General features: G+C 46.3%; 1 protein-coding gene across 6 annotated transcripts in view; it reads left to right on the plus strand.

Moving 5' to 3' along the window:
- Nucleotides 1–14,164, plus strand: part of FER1L5 (fer-1 like family member 5) — a 101,972-nt gene that overhangs the window by 7,019 nt on the left and 80,789 nt on the right. For all 6 annotated transcript variants that reach the window (XR_014473569.1, XM_083184602.1, XM_083184606.1 and 3 more), the window contains exons 3-5: nt 1,974–2,029; nt 7,782–7,873; nt 8,025–8,133. Coding sequence is in view for 5 of the 6 variants with exons in the window: in XM_083184602.1 (XP_083040728.1) it covers nt 1,974–2,029; nt 7,782–7,873; nt 8,025–8,133 (257 nt within the window). In the remaining variant the exon portion in view is untranslated. The remainder of the gene's footprint in view (nt 1–1,973; nt 2,030–7,781; nt 7,874–8,024; nt 8,134–14,164) is intronic.

Genomic DNA, 14,164 nt, shown 5'->3' on the forward strand with positions numbered 1-14,164 from the left:
ACAAATGGTAACACAAAATCAAGAAATTTGAAACAATGTTGCAATGCTATAGTCAGTCCAGTGTCCTACCAATCTGCAGTCTTATGTAGGGTACACACCAGGACGACCTGCTCACGATGCACATCGTGAGCGGGTCGTCAGTGTCTCGTCCGACCCGCTCACGATGACGCGGGAGGGCACGACCCGCTCACGATGTGCACCGTGAGCGGGTCCGATCCGATGGCGACCCGCACCCGGTTGTATGGTCGTCATTGAGATCCTACCTGCAGCAGGTAGGATCTCAATAACGACCGACCGACCCGCGGGACCGCGCATCGGATCGGAATCGCTCCACACCAGCTCAGAAAAGGGCCCAATCAGCACACAATCTGCATCCAATTGATCGGAATCGGATCTAGATTGTGCTGATCGGGCCCTAGTCGTCCTGGTGTGTACCCAGCATTATTGTTGCTGGTATTACACTGAGATGCTGCAGATGACAGCAACACAAAAATACAAAAATCAAAAATCTGAGAGAGTGTTGTGATACACTCTTTCAGTCTAGTGTTTCACTGATACGCTGTCCTGTGGTTATTAATCTTTTGACACCACGACTGTCACATTCATCCCAGATAACCTGGTAGTGCAAACAGAACAGTATATGTCCAAATGTATGGAGGACTGCTTGAATATGTGGTCGAACACTACTGACAATAGAAGGAAGAATATCTCTAATTAACAAATTGAGTGCCTCATAAAAATATGAAATACAGTAAATATCATAAACAGTGCAGTGTGTGGCTATTAATCATAGGGCCACTTTTCTTATTGAGGATACCATGGCATCACTCCTTAAGACTTTGGTGGATCAAAAGAGGCTGTGCCTTCCTGTGCTACAGTGCAAATATATATGGTTAGTTAATTGGTTTTGATTCCTATGATACTGTAGTTGCTCTGATCAGAGCCAACACACACTGGGTCATCACCGAGCTAAGAGAACACCAGAGACAGCAAGCACGTGTCAGGATCCAGGACTCCCCAGAGACCGTAGGGAGAGTACACTTCCGGTAAATGACACTATAGAAGGAGGACACAGTTTCTCTCTCCAATGCATGCTTGCCTACTTTTGAAAACTAGTTTCAGGGTGATTTTAGATGCTAGAAGAATGTGCTGTGCCGCTTAGAGGGTGTGTAATGCTCCAGCCACCTAGTGCCATTAAGGGGTGTGTCCTGCAGTGGCAGAAGAAAACTCTGACGCAGGGAATGAGCCGGTAATCACATTCTGGCACAGGGAATATGCCTCAAATTCACATTCTGGCACAGGGAATGTACCCAATATTCACATTCTGACACAGGGAATAAGCCCAATATTCACATTCTGACACAGGGAATGAGCCCGAAATTTACATTCTGACACAGCGGGCAGTATTCAATGAGCTGAGCTCTGATTGGTGGAGCTCATTACATGCTTCTCAGGCTCATGGATAACAGCAGCAGCAGCCTAGTCATGGGAGGGTTTTTAATCAGAGGTAGCACTGGGACTGTGAGGTCTCCTACAGAGTAAGGTGCAGAGGGACAAACACAGACAAACACAGGCATTTCATGTAGTATGTATGTATGTATGTGTATGTGTGTGTGTGTGTGTGTGTGTGTGTGTGTGTGTGTATATATATATATACATGGAAGCGGTACATCTGTCAGAACAGACTTAGGTCTACAGTCATTAGGTCGACCCCGGAAGGTCGACTGTCCTTTAACACTTTCTACACTAGAATATATCTCTACCACCCTGATAATTGCATCAGTGTCCGGTCCCCTGTCTTGTACTTTTTTTAAATTGTCTTGGAGTGTAATTAATTATTGTCTTGTTTTATGTATTGTCAACCCTTGTGGTGCCATATAAATAAAGATAATAATAATATGTATATTGTGTACACCAGCCCATACAGACTTCTTTACAAGCAACAACCCAATGTTTTGTGTTCATTGTTGTAGGGATGAAAAAAGCAACAAGTACTGTGGCCAAAGAACAGAATCCTGTATGGAATGAGGTACAGTCATAGTTTTCATAGTAGATGTGCAAAATTCTTCTGTATTTTATTGTGTACTTTAATCCTAACTGATCAGCAATGTAGAACATTCTACACTCCTAGCTATCTAAACTCTAATTACAGTGGCTTGCAGTTCCTTGTTTTTCATTATTTTCTCCTACTTGCTGTGCAGCACATTGTATGTATGAACAAATAAAATATTTAGGGTTATATTACATTTGTTGAATATATTTTGGGTTTTGTGAGGTTTATCCTACACAAACAAAGCATAGTAAAATAAGACCTACCTAAAACTCATGGCATTATAGTTAAAAAAAACCTGCAGCATGTTGTCTGCCTGCAATAAACGATAATAGTCCTCACGGACAGAATACATACAGATGATAGGCTGTGGGGATGCAGGCCGTAAAAATAACGATGCCGGCAACACAATAGCGGGAAGCCTGGCAGGGAGCTTCCCAGCTCAGTGATGCCGGCATCATTATTTTTACTGCCTGCCTTCCCTCAACACCAACTCTCCATCCCTGCAGCCTAACCCTCCCCCCGAAGCCTTACACTGCTAGTGAATAACCTTAACCCTTGTACCCTGTTGCCTACACCGAACCCTTCTGCTCTGCGGCCTAACTCTAACCTCCTCAAGCTGCCTAACCCTCCTTGCCCACAGCATAATTCAAAACCCCACCACCACCATCCACAGCCTGACCCTAAGTCCCCACCGCTAGTATCTAAACCTATTTCACCACAACCCCAGTCTACTATTAACCCATCCACATACTTAGCTGAGACTACTATGGTACGTTGTCTAGTTCGTTAAAATTTGAACCCATGAGTATCCAAGAGACCAACCCGAAAGAGTCTGAAGGAAATAAATGAGAATAATGATAAATAATGATAATGATAAACAATTTGGGGAACATTGTCATTGGGGAAAGATGTCATAGAAGAGGCCAATGCGTTAAGTAGAGCCTCATTAGATAAAGACCCTGAGAAGTTATCCAGCTACTTCACCAAAGCTTTCTTATTTTCACTTTAGTCTAAATCATGTAGCCCTCAGGGCACCCTAATGGTCCAGGGTTTAAGGATATCCATGCTTGGGCACAGGTGACATCATGAGTAACTCAATCAATTTGATTGTAGGGTGATTTGGGAGCCGAGTTTGGGAACCAATGGCTTAGAGCCTCCCTCAAGAATGGCTTAGAGTCAGGCTGCAGGGACAGTTAGGTTTAGGCGGCAGGGTTAGGATCAGAGTGCGGTGGGGTAGGGTCAGGCTGCTAAAAGGGAGGGTTTGGCCCCTTTCACACGCTCCGGCTCCTGCCGGGCGGTGAAACCCTGCACAGCCAAAAGTGGTGCCGTACACAGAAGTTGCCGCCCAGTTGCAGCCGGATGTCACCACTGGAAGGGCCGGCTGCCGGCTGTGGCCATCCCCACCATTCTTCTTCTTGGCAATGCGGGGATTAGTCGCCCTGCAGGAGCCGGAGCGTGTGAAAGGGGCCTTAGGTAGGGACAGAGGCAGGGTAAGTATGATTACATGACTCTTATCGGGATTCCTTCCTTTGGGATGCCTGCGTCAGTTTATTGACTGCTGGCATCCTGACCGCCGGTGATCTGTATGTATCCCGTCTGAAACAGACAAACAGATAAGAACCGCGCTGAAAACAAGATTATAATTACTTGGATTTACATTTATTCAATCAAATATATTAGTATCACTGGCCAGTGAAAATATTAAGAAATAGTATATTACAAACAAACATTTAATAGACCGTTAAAAGACAGATACGTATACAGACTAATGAACTTAAACCGATTATCAGCTGGTTGACAGTAGCCTTTGCTATGGTGACTTAGATTTAATATTAGGGATCAATCTCACTTTGTCCTTTTATTAACATACTGTAATCTTTAAAATTAAAAAAATAGTCTCTTACTGTGTCATGTCTGGCCAGATAGAAAAAGGTACCTCTCCAGATCCTGCAGTGTGGCGTTCCCTGTATATTGAAGTTTGTATTCAGCAGTGACACATTGGTAGAAATGCTGGGGGTATATTAAGATTGCCTTTGGTGCAGGTTCCTGGTAGAGCCTCCTTGTATCACATATACTCTGATCCGAGGAAACCGCTGATACCGTAGAGGAGGCGGGGAAACGCATCATCACTTACACCTGACTGAAATACAAAGACTACTGTCAACCAGCTGATAATCGGTTTAAGTTCATTAGTCTGTATACGTATCTGTCTTTTAACTGTCTATTAAATGTTTGTTTGTGATATACTATTTCTTAATATTTTCTCTGTCCAGTGATACTAATTTATTTGATTGAATAAATCCAAGTAATTATAATCTTGTTTTCAGCGCGGTTCTTAATCTGTTTGTCTGTTTACTGTTGTTATAAGGGATAGAGCATTCCTCAGTAGAAACGCTGCAGGAGACTATAACATTGACATTGGGGTGCCTTATGCGCAAGTATTTAGTCTGTATTAGTCCGTCTGAAACATTCCTCCCTTCCCCATATGTGCAATGCAAAGAATAGCACAGAGCTTTCAGTTCATGCCCACAACAATCCCACAAGTCGGTTCATTATGTGTGATCGCTTTGCCATCACCCTGTTCCTGTCTTGAAACACATGGAAAGACAGATCTGCCCAAACTGTGCCCAACTCAGAATAGGACAAATGCGCAAAAGATGCATCAATTCATGTTTGCGTATGCACAGTATGCGAAGTCTTACCATTCACGTACGATAGCACTCTGCAATTTGGGATCAGCCCCATGGTCAGACAATCTCCCTGCTTTCCTGTCAACTCCCCATCTCCTATATATTTGGCTACATCTGTCACTCAAAGTGGGTGTCTGTGTCTATAACGCTCTGTTCCTGGACTTTCCTCTTAATGTGTGATTGCCTTCATCTGTGCTGAACACCTTTCTGAGAAATTAACCTGTTTAAAACAGGTGATGGCAATCATACATTAAGGGGAAGTCTAGAAACAGAGCATTGTGTCCCTCCTGGAGAGGGTCATGTTGGGAGGTATGTGACAGAGAACCAGCCCAGTGAGCCCACAGACAGTGCCAGACACCCACTGCCTTCCCATGTTGCCCAGCACTGCTACTCCACAGCCACCAGGTGAGCGTCCCCCCTCCCGTGATTTGCGGCAAAACCTCCCCCCCCCCGCGCGTCCCCCCTCCCGCGATTCGCGGCAAAAACACCCGCTCCCCCGCGACCCCCCCTACCGCGATTCGCAGCAAAAACACCCCCGCGACCCCCCCTCCCGCAATTCGCTGCAAAAAGAACCCCCCCACGACCCCTCCTGCAATTCGCGGCATAACCACCACCCCGCGACTCCCCCCCTCCCGCGAATCGCGGAAAAAACACCCCCCCCCGCGACCTCCCTCCCGCGATTCGCGGCAAAAAGAAACCCCCCCGCGACCCCCCCCCTTGCACGATTGGCGGCACCCCCCCTGCGACCCCCCTCCCGCGATTCGCGGCACACCCCCCCCCCCCCCCCCCGCAATTCGCAGCAGCCCCAGGATTAAATGGCACATGCAAAACACTCATGGCTATGGTCGACAATGAAAAAGGTTGACATGAGTTTTTGAAGATTTATTTTACATTTTTTTAATTTTTTCATATTCATTGTCATGTGTCGACATGGACACCAATGAAGTGGCACACTTATGTCAACATTTACATGTGTTGACCTTTCTGTGTTGATTTTTTCTTGTGGCGATTCGCGTCACACGCCCCCGCAACCCCCCCTCCCGCGATTCGCGGCACCCCCCGTGACCCCCCACCTCCCGTAATTCGCGGCAACCCCCCACCGGAACCCCTGTGAACCCCGCCCTCCCGCGATTCGCGGCACCCACCCCCGCGACCCCCCCTCCCGCAATTCGCGGCACTCCCCCGTGATTCGCGGCAGCTCCAGAATTAAATTGCAAATGGAAAACACTGACATGGCTATGGTCGACAATGAAAAAGGTTGACATGAGTTTTTGAAGTTTTTTTGTCATTTTTTGAATATTTTCATATTCATTCTCATGTGTCGACATGGACACCAATGAAGTGCCACACTTATGTCAACATTTACATGTGTTGACCTTTCTGTGTTGATTTTTTTCTTGTGGCGATTCGCGTCACACCCCCCGCAACCCCCCCTCCGGCGATTTGCGGCACCCCCCGCGACCCCCTCCCGCAATTCGCGGCAACCCCCCACCGGAACCCCCATGAACCCCGCTCTCCCGCGATTCGCGGCACCCACCCCCCGCATCTCCCCCCCTCCCGCAAATAGCGGCACCCCCCGCGATTCGCGGCAGCACCAGGATTAAATGACACATGCAAAACACTGGCACGGCTATGGTCGACAATGAAAAAGGTTGACATGAGTTTTTGAAGATTTATTTCATTTTTTGAATGTTTTCATATTCATTGTCATGTGTCAACATGGACACCAATGAAGTGGCACACTTATGTCAACATTTACATGTGTTGACCTTTCTGTGTTGATTTTTTTCTTGTGGCGATTCGCGTCACACCCCCCCGCAACCCCCCCTCCCGCGATTCGCGGCACCCCCCGTGACCCCCCACCTCCCACAATTCGCGGCAAACCCCCACCGGAACCCCTGTGAACCCCGCCCTCCCGCGATTCGCGGCACCCAACCCCGCGACCCCCCCCCTCCCGCAATTCGCGGCACCCCCCGTGATTCGCGGCAGCTCCAGAATTAAATTGCACATGGAAAACACTGACATGGCTATGGTCGACAATGAAAAAGGTTGACATGAGTTTTTGAAGTTTTTTTTTTTCATTTTTTGAATATTTTCATATTCATTCTCATGTGTCGACATGGACACCAATGAAGTGCCACACTTATGTCAACATTTACATGTGTTGACCTTTCTGTGTTGATTTTTTCTTGTGGCGATTCACGTCACCACCCCCCCCCCCGCAACCCCCACTCCCGCGATTCACGGCACACACACACCCCCCCGTGATTCTCGGCACCCCACCCCGTGACCCCCCCTCCCGTGATTCACGGCACACCCCCCGCGACCCCCCCTACCATGATTCGCCGCAACCCTCGCCCCCGTAACCCCTCTCCCGCGATTTGCGGCAACCCACCCCGCGACCCCCCTCCCGCGATTCTCTGCAATCCCTCCCCTCCCGCGATTCGCAGCATCCACCCCCCCACAACCCCCCCTCCTGCAATTCGCGGCACCCCCCGCGACCCCCCCTCCTGCAATTCGCGGCACCCTCCGCGACCCCCCCTCCCGCGATTCGCGGACACCTAAGTTGCAATACAGGGCATCTTTCATACAATTCTAACCATATTTCTCATATACAAACGTTCACAAATTAAGGGGGCGCAGCCCCTTACGACGGTGTGAAGAGCGCCCGTAGGGCGCGATGAATCACCTAGTACTTTATATAGTTCTAATTTAGGGCATAATTCAGACCTGATTGCATTGCTGTGAAATCGCAGGCCGGGTGATTATCGCTAGACTGCGCATGTGTTTGGCTTGTAGTACGCATGCATGACGCCGCCCTGCAATAGAAGCCTGATCATTTCTTTTTAATTGCTGCCCGTTCGCAAGGTGAAGTCAGCCCCGGGGGTGGGATTCCACTACACAGGGCGGGATTTCACTATGTACACGTGATCACTAGGCTCAGAAATTTACCAGCCATGCGATCAGGCCTGAATTAGACCCTTAGTTTGGGCATTGGTAATAAAGCAGATTAATAATGCATACATTCCCATTACTAGGCTTTAGTTTGGCCACTGAGGGGACCCAGAAAGGACAGTAATTCTGACCTGTGTATCACGGTCCAAGGCTATGGGGACTTACACAAGAAGAAGTAAGTATACTGCAGAATTATTACATTATTGCCAAATATTGCTAGAAATGACACTTAAAATGAAGTGTTGCCATACTACAGTATGTGACCATCTCTGGTTCTCATTCATGTCCATAATTCTCCTATGATTATGTTAAATGTTGCTCTTCAGAGTGTTCGGCTCTCTGACCATTCCATGGAAGGTTCTAGAGAAAGACCAGGGACAGCCCCAGGCACACAATGAGGTCCCATTGCTCAACAGTAAGAAGCAGCCAACTAAGGTAAGAGACAGAGCTAGTTCTAAAAATGGGATTCATCCACATTACCAAATGACTTGCACTACATATATAAAACTACAGAAGCAGCATTCACTTAGGAGGCGATTCAGACCTGTAAGCTGGCTTGCTCCACCCGGCCGACGGTGGGGGTTTGCGCATGCACCAATATTAACACGTGCAAACCCCTGGAGTGAACACCTCTGGTGAGTTTCACACTCGCCGGGGTGTTTGTTTAACCCCTTCCCGACATTTGACGTATATATACGTCATGGCCGGGATGTACTTCCCGACACATGACGTATATATACGTCATGACTTTAAACTGTCACCGCGTCTATAGACGCGGTGACAGTTTAAACATGTCTGCTGTCCCTGACAGCAGACATGTCCCAGCATGCCCAGGGGGGGCGGCGATGCCTCCCCCCCGTCGGCGATCGCTGCGATTGGCTGTTCAATGTGAACAGCCAATCGCAGCGTTTTCCTGTGTTACCGGCGAATCAGACGCTCGGTAACACAGGGATCAATCACCGCCGGGTGTTAGGGGGCGTGAGGGGGTCACCGGTGATGACCACACCTCACCCCACCTGCCCCCAAGGCTGTGATTGGTCCGTCGGACCGACGGACCAATCACAGCCATGGCGCGTGATTTAAACTAACGGTGACTGCGCTGCAGACGCCATTCCGGTCTGGAATTGCGTGCAGAGCGGTCACCGTGCCAATCTGTCGTGATATACTGACCTGATCCTTGCCTGATACTTACCTGATCACCGCTGGTAGCGTGCTGCCAGCAGCTGGATGCTTCCTGGATCTTGTGACTTCCTGTGTGCTGCTGCTGCAGTGTCATAGAGTGACAGATAGTGAGAGATAGTGAGAGATAGTGAGAGATAGTGAGAGATAGTGAGAGATAGTGACAGAGAGTGATAGAGAGTGCTATATTTTGTGTCTGCTGCCCCCCCTTTTGTGCTGATCAGTATATCTGTGCTGATCAGCAACTTTTTGGGGGTGCAGGGTTTTTTTTTTTTATATATATATACCTGTCAGTTGCACCAAAGGTTGTGCTGCCTGTGCAACTGACTGCTGCCCCCCCTGCTGCCCCCCCTTTTGTGCTGATCAGTATAAATTAACTGATCAGCAACTTTTTGGGGGTGCAGGTTTTTTTTTTATATATATACCCTGTCAGGTTGCACCCACAGTTGTGTGCCTGCTGCCCCTCACTGCTAATCAGTGTTGCATCACTGATCTGCAGGTTTTTTTTTTGGGAGAGTGCAGTGGGGTTTTGTTTTTACACCCACGTTGCTTTTGTGGGTGTCCTGTGGCCGCTGAGCGCTGATCAGTGACGTACATCACTGAACAGCATTTTTGGCACAGGGTTGATATAATTTTTTTTCTGCAGTTTTTTTAAATTGTTTTTTTTTTGGAGAGTGCTGTGGTTTATTTTTTTTAAATTGTTTTTACACCCACGTTGCTTTTGTGGGTGTCCTGTTGCCTTTGAGCGCTGTTCAGTGACGGACGTTACTGACCAACATCTGTGCTCAATTTTTGGCGCAGGACCTTTTTTTTTTTTTTTAACCCCTTCAAGGTTGTACCAAAAGGTGCCTTGAAGTTGCTGAGTGACGTACATCACAGATCAGCATTTTTGCCACAGGGTTGATCTAATTTTTTTTTTTTATTGGGATCAAATTCCTGTATAAAGTATTTTTTTTTCTGCACTACATACACACTACACACTACATACCCCCCGTGTTGAAATAAAGTTTGTACCCCCCCCTACACTATACACGTGTTGAAACATTACACTTACAGAAACACAAAAATAAAAATGGCATCCCAAATGTCATCCCAAATGTCATCCCAGTCATCCAGAAGAATGTATTCAGCGGAGGAGGCATATGCCATGCTTGCCTCTGACTCTGACACAGCCAGTGATGCAAGCGGGGAATTTGAAGGATTCGTCTTAACCTCATCTTCCTCCTCTAGTGATGAGGGACCCCCTCAAAGACGCCCCCGTAGAGCAGCTGAGACCCCCCCCCCAAATGATTGATCCCGTATGGACCCCACCACCAGACAATTTTGAGCCCCAGGTTCCTGAGTTTTTGGCCATCCCAGGAATCCAATTTGATTCAACAGGTCTCAGAGAAATTGACTTTTTCAAATTATTTTTCTCTGATGATTTTATAAATTTAATGGTGGACCAAACTAATTTATATGCCCAGCAGTTTATTGCTCAAAACCCCACGTCATCATTTGCTAGGTGGACCCCTGTAGATGCAGTAGAGATGATGACGTTTTGGGGTCCGGTGTTACATATGGGTATAGTAAAAAAGCCAGAAATTAGGCAATATTGGAGTACAGATGTTCTGTACAGCACCCCACTTTACCGTATGGCCATGACTCGGACTCGTTTTGAGACAATCCTTAAATTTTTACATTACACCGATAATGCACAGTGCCCACCCAGTGATGATCCCACCTTTGACCGGCTATTCAAAGTCAGGCCGGTCATTGATCATTTCAGTGCCAAATTTGCAGAGATGTACATCCCTGAAAAATTTATTTGTATCGACGAGTCCCTTATACATTTTAAAGGAAGGGTTAAATTCTGCCAGTACCTTCCCAGTAAGAGGGCAAGGTATGGCATAAAAATGTATAAACTGTGTGAAAGCACCTCAGGGTACACCCACAGGTTTAGGGTATATGAAGGGAAGGATTCAAGAATTGAACCGACAGAATGCCCCCCCTCCCTCGTAGGTGTTAGTGGAAAAATTGTCTGGGATTTAGTGCACCCCTTCCTGGATAAAGGTTATCACCTCTATGTGGATAACTTTTACACTAGCATCCCCCTGTTTAAGGCCCTTGGTTCAAGAGGTACAGCAGCTTGCGGTACTGTGCGCAAGAACCAAAGAGGCCTCCCAAAAATGCACATTGCCCAAGTACTGAGAAGGGGTGAAAGCAGGGCACAATCCACCGAAAATATGTTGTTGGTCAAATATAAGGACAAGAGGGATGTCCTTATACTGACAACAATTCATGGAGACAGTACCACCTCCGTCCCTGTACGAGGTACCAGTACCCACACCTCAAAACCTAATTGTATCCTAGATTACAATAAGTACATGGGCGGAGTGGATCTTTCAGATCAGGTACTGAAGCCGTACAGTGCCCTGCGGAAAACAAAAATCTGGTACAAGAAGCTGGCCGTGTATATAATCCAGATGGCACTGTATAACGCTTACGTGCTATTCCGTTCTACCAGCCAGAGGGGGACATTTATGCACTTTCAAGAGGAAGTCATAAAGGGCCTAATATTTGGGAACCAGCAGGCAAAGGGCCCCAGTACTTCTAGTACTGGCCCCCGTATTGTACCAGGGCAGCATTTTCCTAACGAAATCCCCTCCACTGCAAGAAAGGGCAGGACACAAAAAAGGTGCAAAGTTTGCTATAAAAAGGGAATAAGAAAGGATACTATTTTCCACTGTGAAACTTGCCCCGAGAAACCCGGCCTATGTATAAAGGAGTGTTTTAAAATATACCACACATCTATGGATTATTAGGTTCATCATTTCACCGTGCTTCGGGGGTCTTGCTAATGCCACATAGCACCCACCATTCATTCCACCAGAATCTGAGCTGCAAAATCCAAAAATCACTCCTTCCCTTCTGAGTCCTGCCATGCACCCAACTGGTATTTTTTGGTCACATATGAGGCATTGCCATACTCGGGAGAAATTGGGGCACAGATTTTGGGGTGCTTTTTCTCCTTCATACCTTATGAAAATGAAAAATTTTGAACCAGAACTGCATTTTTGTGTAAAAAATTTAATTTTTCATTTTCACTGCCCAGTTGTACCACAATTGGTGAAACCCCTGGGGGTTTGAAATGTACACTATAACCCTAGTTGAATTTCCTGAGGGGTGTAGTTTGCAAAATGGGGTCACTTGTGGGGGGGTTCCACTGTATTGGTGCTTCGGGGGTCTTGCTAATGCGACATTGCACCCACCAACATTCCACCAGAATCTGTGCTGCAAAATCCAAATATCACTCCTTCCCTTCTGAGTCCTGCCATGCACCCAAATGGTATTTTTTGGTCACATGTGAGGCATTGCCATACTCGGGAGAAATTGGGGCACAGATTTTGGGGTGCTTTGTCTCCTTCATTCCTTGTGAAAATGAAAAATTTTGAGCCAGAACTGCATTTTTGTGTAAAAAATTTATTTTTCATTTTCACTGCCCAGTTGTACCACAATTGGTGAAACCCCTGGGGGTTTGAAATGTACACTATACCCCTATTTGAATTCCCTGAGGGGTGTAGTTTGCAAAATGGGGTCACTTGTGGGGGGGTTCCACTGTATTGGTGCTTCGGGGGTCTTGCTAATGCGACATAGCACCCACCAACATTCCACCAGAATCTGTGCTGCAAAATCCAAATATCACTCCTTCCCTTCTGAGTCCTGCCATGCACCCAAATGGTATTTTTTGGTCACATGTGAGGCATTGCCGTACTCGGGAGAAATTGGGGCACAGATTTTGGGGTGCTTTGTCTCCTTCATTCCTTGTGAAAATGAAAAATTTTGAGCCAGAACTGCATTTTTGTGTAAAAAATTTAATTTTTAATTTTCACTGCCCAGTTGTACCACAATTGGTGAAACCCCTGGGGGTTTGAAATGTACACTATACCCTTAGTTGAATTCCCTGAGGGGTGTAGTTTGCAAAATGGGGTCACTTGTGGGGGGGTTCCTAACTTTTAGCATCTTATGGTGCCTAGAAACCTACATGGTGCCTAAAAAATAATCTCATAAAAAGGAGGCTCCAAAATCAAGTAGGTGCTCCTTCTATTATGAAGCCTGTGGTTTGGTCAACGTGCACACTAGGTCCACATATAGGATATTTATGAAAACAAAAGAATTAGGGAAATCAATTTTTAGTCACATTTCTCTAGTAAAATCTACTGTGTTCCTTAGAAAAATGTATTAAAATTGAAAATCTGCAAAAAAAATTAAATTTTGAAATTTCACCTACACTTTGTTTTAATTCCTGTGAAACACCTAAAGGGTTAACAAACTTCCAAAATGCTGTTTTGAATACTGTGAGGGGTGCAGTTTTTGAAATGGCATCATTTATGGGGGTGTCTCACATACAAGTCCCTCAAAGTCACATCAGAACTGAACTGGTCCCTAAAAAAATCAGTGTTTGAAATTTTCTTGAAAATTTGAGAATTTGCTATTCATATTTTAAGCCTCCTAGTGTCCAAAAAAATTAAAAGGAGGTTGAAATAATGATGGAAACATAAATTATACATATGGTCTATGTTAGTTATTAACTATTTTGAGTAGTATGATTATTTGTCTCACAAGCAGAAAATTTAACATTTTGAAAATTGCTAAATTTTCAATTTTTTTACGACATTTTGGTATTTTTCACAAAAAAACACAGACTGTATCGACCCAAATTTACCACTAACTTGAAGTACAATGTGTCACGAGAAAACAATCTCAAAATCACTGGGATAAGTAAAAGCAAAAAAAAGTTATCCCCACTTAAGTGATACATGTCAGATTTGAAAAAAAGGGCTCTGTCAGGAAGGCAAAAACAGGCTGCGGCGGGAAGGGGTTAATGATAGGCAGACAAGGGACGGGCAAGGGGCAGTCGCTGGGGTTCGCCCAGCATTAATTGGCTTGCCCACAAACCGCTTAGCTCGCCCATGGAAACACATGACGTCAGCACCCGCCCCCATTTCAACCATCACTGTCCAGGATAAGTTTAGACTTACTGTTATCTAAGAAGGGAGGAAAAATCATTAGATATTAAGCGACCATCCAATGATATTCCTCCCTGCGGCTGGCCACATGCGAGCATGTAAGCATACACATCCCCTCACATGGTAGTGTGGGGATTCACTTGGCGGGGCGGAGGGGGCGTGTGTTCAGAGGGGCAGTGTTTACCTGGTCGCTAGGCAGCAAATATATGCTGCCTAGCAAGCAGGTCTGAATCGGGACATTAGTGTTCTTTCCTTCAAAATGTTCGTAAACTGCAGAG

Source organism: Crinia signifera, chromosome 4 (genome assembly GCF_055691185.1).
Source record: "Crinia signifera chromosome 4, ASM5569118v1, whole genome shotgun sequence".
NCBI classification, from domain to species: Eukaryota; Metazoa; Chordata; class Amphibia; order Anura; family Myobatrachidae; genus Crinia; species Crinia signifera.